The 9927-nt window shown below is 47.4% G+C and overlaps 1 protein-coding gene across 1 annotated transcript; it reads right to left on the reverse strand.

Moving 5' to 3' along the window:
* Positions 1-2100: 2100 nt before the first annotated feature.
* LOC136551342 (homeobox-leucine zipper protein ROC6-like) lies at positions 2101-5168 on the reverse strand. Its single transcript, XM_066542911.1, has 8 exons — positions 5011-5168; positions 4773-4890; positions 4101-4667; positions 3880-3972; positions 3523-3759; positions 3239-3419; positions 2703-3094; positions 2101-2609 (listed from the first exon to the last, which is right to left on the reverse strand). The coding sequence occupies exons 1-8, from the start codon at positions 5166-5168 to the stop codon at positions 2202-2204; spliced, it is 2154 nt and encodes a 717-aa protein (XP_066399008.1). The 3' UTR covers positions 2101-2201.
* Between the last annotated feature and the right edge of the window lie 4759 nt (positions 5169-9927).

Raw genomic sequence — 9927 nt, forward strand, 5'->3', positions numbered from 1 at the left:
TGAAAGAACCCTGTGGCTGTCCACCATGTTCATAAACCCCTTACCTTAGGACTTGTTGTCCAGTAGGTGGTTGAAGACCACAATGAGGGCCTCGTCTGTGAACCCATACATGTTCATGATAGCATGGCCACAGTCACAAAAGTTCCCGGTACGTAGGTACGAGGAACGGTTACGTGGGACGTGGAACGTTAATTTTAATTTCCTGTTCGTAGAGGGGTATACCTCTTTGGAACGTTAGATCCAAAACTTGGAACGTGAACCAACTATTTTTGGTACGATAGCTTGGGATGATCCTCATTCATGAGTGACTACAGTTATAATAATTATGTAATTCTTTCCGTACATGGGCTGACTATAAATGTAAAATTAACTCAAGAATCAGTTGATGTGGTCAAACTCCTAAAATCCCCACTTAACTTGAGACCAATTATTTGACCCATAACACATTGATCTGCCATTTACCATCGCATAATACCCATTTGGCCCATGTAGTAACTACGATCACAGCAGGCACACGCGAATCGAGCCGCCGCCGCCGCCCGCTCACGTAGCACCAGGCACGCTCGCCCAATTACCGTCCCACGTCTACAGGAACACGTCCCAGACATGGACCCGTCTTACGTACAGCATCGATCCCGGGACACGGATCGCGGCTACGTACCACGATCCCTGTGACTGTGAGCATGGTACATGTCTGCATCGAGCAGGTCCAGTCTCCCTTAGGGCATTGACAGCACTGTTGGCAACATCATTCATGTTGGTCATGAGTAGGATCTCATTCTCATCGAAGTATGACCTTTTGTGTTTACCTCCACCATTGGAGGTCAACACATGCCTTGTGCCCTTCCCCAACTCAGTCTTTTTCATCACCCCCCTTGATTCACTGATGTGTCTTCCATTCTGCCAGCAGCACTGTCAATCCTGTATAAAGCTCACCCCAAGAGGTTTATTAGGACCCATGGGCAAATCGGCCTATTGCTATGCCGCTGCCAAACATGGTTTCCATCTCGGCATAGAACTTGATGGAGGGTGTTGAGTAGCTCAGCATCTTTAGGATGGTCCTATAGGAAGGGAAATCAAGGAACCAGCTAGTCAATATATTTGTGAGCTTGTTAAATATGTGAACAGAATATTTACGTTCAACACTTACCATAATGTGCCCAAGATAGTGTGCTGAGGCTTGTTTGGCTTCTATTGGAATCATTATTCCACAAGTTGATGATATCTTCCCAATTTTGGAACACATTAGAACAGTACTGCATGTGCCTTTTTTCATGGAGATCATAGTCACCTTGGTTTGGTCCATCTGGGAAGTAAGAAATGATGCTATTTTCAGGATCATTGCTCCTTCTTTTTAAAGTTTCAAAAGGATTTTCAAAAGAGAGTTTGCTTGGGTTATACTTCGAGCAAAAGCAAGTTATCACCCTTTTATTTCTCAATGGCTAGAAGTCCATGTGTAATTTTTTTTATTTTCTTCATTTCCTTCTTTGTCTCATGAGAGACCCTTGTAAAACTCTGTTTTATTGTTTTTAATAAAAGTCCAGTAGGGAGCGCAACCCTCCTGTTTCACTAAAAAAAAAAAAAAGAGAGTGACAGTGGTCAAACATGATTGCAAAAGTATCCTCATCATACAGGGCAAACATGCTTGGAAAACAACATTGCATGCATGAAGGAGGCTAGAGCCCAACCACCCAACTGCTAAACCAGGCATCCAATCAACATAGTATTACATCTGGGGCCTAATCTGGCTGAATTTAGCCAACCAATAATCACTCATTGTGCAAACCAAGACACATCTTAACTTAGATTCTCAAATGGATATTGATACGAACAACCTCCGATCAATTTAAAATTGGACACTGCCATGAAACTTACCTGCGCTGCAAAATATCATGACACCAAGGCAAACAGAAAAACCTGATGGCAAGCTCATAGTGAAGAAAAACTGAAATTTTCAAGCAACAAGTACTAGTAACCAGATCACTACAAGAAAACATTATGACAAACCATCCTAACATAATCCATATTATTAAACCAACACAAATCTATGACAAAAGCAATAAAACGGTGAAAACAAGAATGACGATAATGTTCTGAAAAGGGGACTACCCCGTCGATAACCGAGTCTAAATGTTATTATTCTCTCGACAAGTCTCAAATTTGGTAGAAGCATTAGTCGGCATTGTGCCCGACCCCTTGCATCAAGCTGGGATGACGATGTTGGCCTTGACGGCAGCCTTGATCTTCTTCAGTGCATGACAGAGCAGCTTGCCAACATCGTCGAAGGCGCCATCAGCAGCATGGTTGTCAGACGGGGATGAGCCAGGCAGCAGCGCCTGACATGCCATAGTGAGGAGGGACCCAGCAGTGTTGTTGCGGCCAACGGGAGCACTGGAGGAGCTCGGAGCATGGCGAGCCATGCCATGGCCGTCCGGAAGGACGGCGAACCCAGACGGCATGAGGAAGACAGAGGCGTGGTCGCCACCGTTCATGACCGCACCCATGAAATCCTCTTCGACGGGAGCATAGACCACCATGGAGCATGATGCGTCGGTGCACGCCTGTTGCAAGATCAGCACCTTCTTGCTGTCGGTTCCATCGGTCATCACCTGCAACAGAATTGAATGAGATAGATATATATCCAGTGACTCTTTGTTGTGATAGCATTGCTAGCTAGAACGTACTGCAAATACTAAACTCACATTGGAGTATTGCACGGAGACAGCATTGCCATGGAGATGGCCCGTGGCCTCAGAGCAGAGCTCAGTCACCGCCGCGCCATTGGCGAAGACGTCCCACTCGCCACGGCGCTGGCCATCGCAGAGGTACTGGAACACAAGCTGCGGCGGCGTGTTCGGCAGCCACACCGTGGTGCTGGCGCTCAGCACCAGGTCAGCCACGCTGCCGGCTTTCTTCCAGGTCACCATGCGCACAGCTGCGTCAGTCCTCCTGGCGCCTGTGCCAGCGCTAGCAGGCCACTCGTAGAGGTTGCTGGACGGCTGAGTGACGGGACCAGAGACAACCGAGTAGAAAACCGTCATCATCCTCTGTGCCAGCTCCAGGATCCCCCTCTTCCCCATTGACGAAATGGCAGCTGCAGTGGAAGTTTTCAAGAACAAAGCCGATATATATATCGCTCAAATGTTACTGTTCCCAGCTAATTAATCCAAGAGTATATGAAAAGTGAAATCAGAGGTTATATATGGACAGTTTCCTTGTTGTCCATGACATGACTCACCTGTGTTGTCGTTGTCGCCTCTTGGGACCTGGATGGAGTGCAGAACAGCGAGGTATTCACACTGCCTCTGCAGCGACGCGAGCCAGCGATGCGCGCCGAAAGCCTTCCCAGAGCGGAGCAGTGGCCTGAACATTGTTGGCACTGCGGTCTCGTCGTACTCCGCGTGGACAACCCATGTGATCTGCAATGCACGACGGAATTTCAAGCTGAAGGTCTGAATTCTAAAATATAATTACTGTTTATTGAGGGATTGTAGTAATAAGCTGGAGTTGGACTGTACTTACCTTGCAGTAGCCATTGCCCATGTCCTCAATGAGGCAGCCGGACGGCAGCAGCCTGCAGCCTGTGTTGTTTGCAACGGTGGCGGCATCGGCGGTGCGGCTGCCTATCGATCCAAGGATGCCGTCGACGGACACGTCCATCACAGCCCACTGCCCCTCCACCACCCGCTTGTTATATCTCAGAAAGTTGATGCTGCGGTTGAGCAGACGTGGCGACTGCACCTGCAGCTCTGCGGTCATCTGCAAGTGTTCGATCGGTGCTCCACAATGTCAGTTGAACGACCAACACATAGGATACATATATCGCTGGCTAAAGAAACACAGATGTACGAATGGAATATGCATGCGAACCGAACACACCAGCTGAATACGTGAACCCAAGACGCCACCGGAGATGGCACCATTGGCGGTCACACCTGCCACGATGCCGGGGAACATCTCAGACCAGCGCTTCTGATCGACAAACAACACAAACACGAGCACCAAATTAAAGGCACTTTAGATGCATATTTAGCAATGCGATTGCTGCAGGAATGCATGGATCGGAGAACGAAGATGTATGTACATGTGCACGCACGTACCGCGTCTGTAAGCATGACGATGAGGTCGGCGACAAAGGCTCTGACCATGCCAGTCTCCCTGGTTGCCTCCATGACGAATCTGTCCGGGAAGAACCCATGGTGCACCGGGAGTGTCGCTTTCTTTTGGTACCCCAGGTAGCTGAGCTCCTCCCCGTCGGGGGTGGGCAGCCACAGCGGCTCCCCCTTGGTCGCGAGCAGTAGGAACTGGTCCATGGCAGCCTCCGCGTGCCTGCGGAGACGAGCGGCGCGATCGGCCTTGCTGGCCCCTTCGCCGACGGACAACACGGAGGGGCGGCGGGGGACGACTGCTGGTGGGCGTTGCTCGGCTGGGGGCACCGAGCGCAAGATCTGGTTGAGCAGGGTGGTGGCGCGTATGCACTCGCCCCTGAGCCTCATGTTCTCCATCAACAGGCGCCGGTTCTCGGCCGGCAGCTCGGCGGGCACCATTACGCCGCCGCACGTGAAGCAGGAGTTGGTCAGTATGGCCTTGCGAAGCGACGTGTTCTCGGCCATTAGTGCAGCATTGTCCCGCTGAGCCGCCTTGCTCTTCTGCACCTTAGCCTTCGCCTGCAGGAATTTTGAAAGAAACTGCAACCGTCGGTTTTTTCCACTACTAGCCGTACATTTGATCATGCATATGGAATGGAACGAAAAGATGTGTGTGACTGTGACCTGCATCTGGGAGCGCTGGTTTTGGAACCAGTACTGCACTTGCCTGCCCTCTAAGCCGATCTTTGCGCCGAGCGCGCACCGTGTCGGCTCGTCTGGGTGGTTATTCTGTTGGTATGCACTGCACAACACAAGACATATATAAAGGGCCGGGCACTCGAGCTATTAACTCCAAAGTAATAAACGAAGCAAACATTAATTAATTCATTCTCGTTTGATTTAATCGGTTCTACTGTATTACGCTCTGAGTTCTCGGATCTGCTCCGGGGTGTGGCGCTTCTGGCGTTTGGACACCGTCTCGGGCTCTAGAGTGTAGTCGTCGTCGTTGTAGTCTTCATCATCAGTGTAATCAGTGTCCTTGTCAGTATAAGCATTGACCTGCTGCTGCCCTTCCTCCATGGCTTTCCTTGTACTAGCAGATGAAAAGGTATAATCAGTGTCCTCATCACTATAGTAACTTTAAAGGGTAATGTTACTATACTTCCGGTTACCAACTAGGAGGTGATACTTCAATACATCTGAACCATTGATTTTTTTTTTAATTTTATAAATTAATTAGTTAAATAAATAAATATAGCCTAAGATATGATATTCACATATGACAATATCAGTATCCTGTACTCGAATTCGAACTATTGGTAAATAGCGCCGTCGATGTTTCACCACCGATAGCCTGCCGCGGGGTTATCCCGGGGCAGTTTGTTCGGGCTTCAGCGTTTGCAGAACTCGACAGTAAACGCAAAATACAGTCGATTTATTCTGGTTCGGACCCTCGATCTTTGATCGAGTAATAGTCCTACGTCCTAGTCGGCGTTAGCCTTTGCGTTGGATTGATTGTGAAGTGTTGTGTTGCCTTGTCCTCTCTCTAGGAACCCTGTCCTCCTTTATATAGTCAGGAGGTCAGAACCCTAGTCGATTTACCATGAGAGTTCCTAGTAGGAATTACAGAATAATACTACTACTAAGATTGTATGGGAAGAATCCTAATTAGACTAGATCTCCTCCCTTCCTTGCGGTGTATCTTGTGGGTCCCACACCGACAAGCCCCCGAGCACTTCATGGTTGAGCTCTGGAAGCCTCGTCTTGTTCCTTCAGGTCCTGTCGAGCAGGAACAAGCGTCGTCCAAGTGCTTTCTTGAGCGAAACCATGTAGCGCTTCGTGAGATCTTCGTGTGGTATGTACCTTTTTGAAGAAAAAAGTACTCCCATTTGGGTGTAGCCCTCGAGCCTCTTGCTGTTTGGCACAAGGAGCTGGAGGGTCTCTTCTTGAAATCGCTCTGATTCTTCGTCGAAGGGCTCCTGAGCATATACCTGGGTTTTTTTGTCAAAAAGAGCTTGGATATAGCTATGTCTGGGTTCTTTTTGTCATGTGGCCTTGAAGAGGTCTGTCTTGAAGAAGTCTTCTGAGTGATGTGTGCTTTTTTTAAAGGAAAAAAGTGCACTCACTGAGTGTAGCCCCCGAGTCTCTTGCTATTTGAAACAAAAAGTTGGAGGGTCTTGAATCTGAGTTGTTCAAATGACTGAAAGCCTTTCCTATTGCAGCCCCCGAGTGTATACCTGGGTTCTTTTATCCGAAAAGAACTTGGATATAGGTTCTTGGCATGTTCTCTGGTAGTCTGCTATTGTCAGATGTAGTTATATGGTGGTGGTTGATAGTAAACGTTGTTTGTTCACGAGTTGTACAGTCTTGGTATATTCTTCCGAATATGCTCGTTCTTGAGTACTGCTCCTTCACACCTGAGTTCTCTTTCATTGAATTCTGTCTTTTCACTGTGTCCTTTGTTAGGTTTGTTCCGTTGGTGCTCCCGGTCCATGTGCACCACTTCTTTGGCCTATAAATATCCTCCTTGTGTGTTATTTTGATTCATCGAGCATTTTATTGTGTGGTCTGAAATCTCCGTAGTCATGAATATGGTAGTTTGTGAAGTAGAGCAGCCTCCGGGCATATTTTGCATTTCTTGTGTATCTTGTTCGTAGCTGGAGGGAGTCTTGTGATAGGGATTAGAGGTATGCTAATCCCGCAGCAGCATTGTACTTAGAAGTACGTGGCGGTAGTCAGAGGGAGTCTTGTGATGTGGGATACGTTCCTTCATTTGGCAGTTCTAGGTTGATCCTCGTCGCCTGCCCTGAGACTGTCCGGTGTAGATCAACACCATATCCAGCAATTTGGAACACGTAGTCGTTCTAGAGCCTAGCTGTGTTCGAGTTCCTCTTTGCTACCTTGCTTATCGTAGTACCGAGTTCGTTGGGTCTTGTAAGATGTGTAATCTTCTATTTTTTGAAACCATTTATAATGGAAAGAATCTTATCTTCTGAGTTGTCATTCTTTATTCTCCTAATGTCTCTGTTGTTTATGAGATTCCCAAGTTCTTTCTATAAGGACCGGGTTGTTGCGTTCCTTGTGAGTTAACCCTTCTTTGCTTCATTGTTGATGAGTTCTTTTTGTAGCAATATGATAACTCCGTCATGGTGCTGGATGGATAAGTCTGAAATATGCCCATTGAACTGTACCATTGTGTGGATTTGCGTCGTCCGTCATTTTAGTTGTGCCAGTAAATGGACCGTTGCGTCCTCATGCCGTGTTAAAATGGGCCTGGTGGGCCGCGTTTTTACTAGTGTAAAATCTATTTAAGGGCCTTTCCTCTTTTTTCTCTTTACTGCCCTGATTTTCCCTTGAAACCCTAGTCTTCAGACCTCTGCTGCCGCCATTGTTGCCGTCATCTGAGTGTCGCCGTCCGAATCATCATTGCCTCCTAGTTGTTTATTGCTCCCGCTAGTATATGGGTAGGATGAAATCAGCGAGCAAATCCCAAGCAGCCTTTGTAGATGAGGAGACATCACTTTCCGTGATTGAGAATCAAGAGTTTATGGCCATGAGGGCTGCTTAGAAGATTTGGCCGGCTCCGACAACGACTGAAGATTAGCTTCGCAAGCTTGTTAGCAATGGTCTGATTTAGAGCAAGGACATTGTTGATTGGAGAGCTCTAGGCGAGCATCAGGTCCCTACTCCAGGTCCTGGTGAGATTATTCTTTTCGTCTCCTTTATCCGTGCCAGACTCTGCCTTCCTGCTTCTGCTTTTCTTCACCGATTTCTCAACTATTTTGGGATTAGCCTGAACCATCTTGCTCCTAATGTGCCCTTCATCTTTCTATTTTTGTTCATCTTTGTGAAACTTTCCTTGGAATTTCTCCTTCTCTTTCTCTCTTTCATTACTTCTTTCGTCTAAAGCCACAACCCTGCCGCGATGACACCAATGTTCTTGGTGGCTACGGGATTCAGTTTCGCCAGGGTCTTAAGAGCAAATTCTTTGACTATGACTGGTTGATTCTGTGAGGGATTGGCAGTGCCGACTGGTTTTATGCCACCAATTTGATTCCTCCTCTTTCTGTTCATTCTGGATCTGGTCCCTTGGTTAATGACCAATGGGAAAAGAATCCTGTGACGACAGCTAAGGTCTAGGTGATCAAGCCGTTTCTTGAGAGGATTTGTACTCTGAAATAGCAAGGCTTGACTGGCTTTGGCATTATTTCTAGTTTTCTTTGCCACCGAGTTCAACCTCTGAAGGAGCGAGAAAATTTTGGGTTTGAGTACTCTAGGGTGGAGGACCCTTCTCGTATGGTCCCTGCCCTTGAGTTGACTGATGAGGAGGTGCTCGAGCGTCTTTAGAAGATGCTAAAAGGAGTAAGCGTCGTCCCGCTTGCTGTCCTTGAGTATAGTGCTAACAACCTGCCTCCTGCTGTGAGTTGTTTTTTCTTATGCGGGTACTTTTTGTATTTATTTTGCTGTCTCCACTTTTTGCTTAGTCTTCCTTGTCTTGTTGTTTTACTCTTTTATAGGAATTAGGGCATAATTTCGTTGATGCGATTCCCCTTGATGATTGCCCTGCAAATGTGGAGGCTAGGGATAGTCTTGCTGGGGCATCCTTGACCAGTAAGTTTCAAACCACCACAATATTTCCTGGCGTTTCTTCCGCAAACCTTGATGTATATGTAGAGTATGTTCCTCATCCAGTTCCTTGAGCTCCTCATACTTTCGGAAAGAGGGGGCGAGCGGATAGTTCTTCTTCTAGCTCTATCTGCTGCCAAGAAGTCTCGCCAGTCGAGTACTCGTCCAGGTACTCTAGTTGTAGCTAGCATGCTCTTAGGTGAGCATATTAATATGCTCTGTCCTTTTGTTGTTTGTTTTTATCTTTGGCCGAGTACTTTTGTCCTTTTTTAGCTAGTGCTATGGTGGCCTTGGTCGAGAGTGAGGAAGAAGAGGATGATGATGCCGCCCTTGTTACTCGTCGGTGAGTTGTTTTCTTATTTTCCTATTGTTGAACCCCTTTTTTTGTTTTGACTTTAGTCTTGTTCTCTTGCAGTAAGCGGTCATCGGGTTCGAGTTCTTCTGGGGCTCCAGTACCTGGCCGCGCTGCTCCTGTCACAGGGTGGCGGTGATGTTTTTGCCGCTATAGTTCCTCCTCTTAGGTCCTCTATTGGTTTCTGAAGAAGAGGATAGCTGAGTGAGTGATTTCTTGTTATGCTTCTTTGCTTCTATTTTCTTTTTCCTGTCTCATATTCTTATCGTTGAGTTTTCTTATCATCTTGCAGACCCTCGCCTTCTCTTACTCCTCAGCCGCCCTCTTGTCAGTCCTCTGGTGCGCCCCCACGTACTGAGTCGAAGGACTCGGAAAGTATGGTTGGTGAGGTGGCTATGAGGGAGACTGGGGCCCCCTGGTGATCATGCTGCCTCAGATCTACTAACTCCGGGGGTGACCGTGGCCGTGGGAGTGGATCCATCTGAGGAGGTAGCCAGGGCTTCCTAGGATACGGCCCTAGTTTTGCCTTCTTTGCCTGCGCTGGCTTCTCCTTCTGCCTCTCTTGGTATCGGTGCTCCGCGTTTGGATGATGATGTGTTACATCAATTTGATGCTACTCATCGGTTGTCAGAGCTGACCGCTGCCTAGGGAAACTTGGCGACCTTTGCAACTTGTTTTTGCGGAAAAGCTCCAGGTAAGTTTTTTTGAAGTTCTTTCATTGGATGTTCGTCTTTCTTCTGTCCTTATGTCTTGTTTTTCTCTCTCTCTTTTTGCTCAGTCTTTCTCTCGTGATCATACCGGCTTCTTTTTCTCGTCTAAAACTGAGAAAAAGTTTTCTTCTAAGGTGAGTACCCTAAAGGC

Source organism: Miscanthus floridulus, chromosome 4, assembly GCF_019320115.1.
Source record: "Miscanthus floridulus cultivar M001 chromosome 4, ASM1932011v1, whole genome shotgun sequence".
NCBI lineage: Eukaryota > Viridiplantae > Streptophyta > Magnoliopsida > Poales > Poaceae > Miscanthus > Miscanthus floridulus.

Excerpts from the sequence above, each read along its gene's own strand:
- LOC136551342 (XM_066542911.1), bottom strand. The coding sequence starts at position 5,168 with ATGGAGGAAGGGCAGCAGCAGGTCAATGCTTATACTGACAAGGACACT. Across the intron at positions 4,891-5,010 it reads CAGATCCGAGAACTCAGAGC|TGCATACCAACAGAATAACC; the intron begins GTAATACAGTAG and ends TGTGTTGTGCAG. Across the intron at positions 4,668-4,772 it reads ACCAGCGCTCCCAGATGCAG|GCGAAGGCTAAGGTGCAGAA; the intron begins GTCACAGTCACA and ends AAATTCCTGCAG.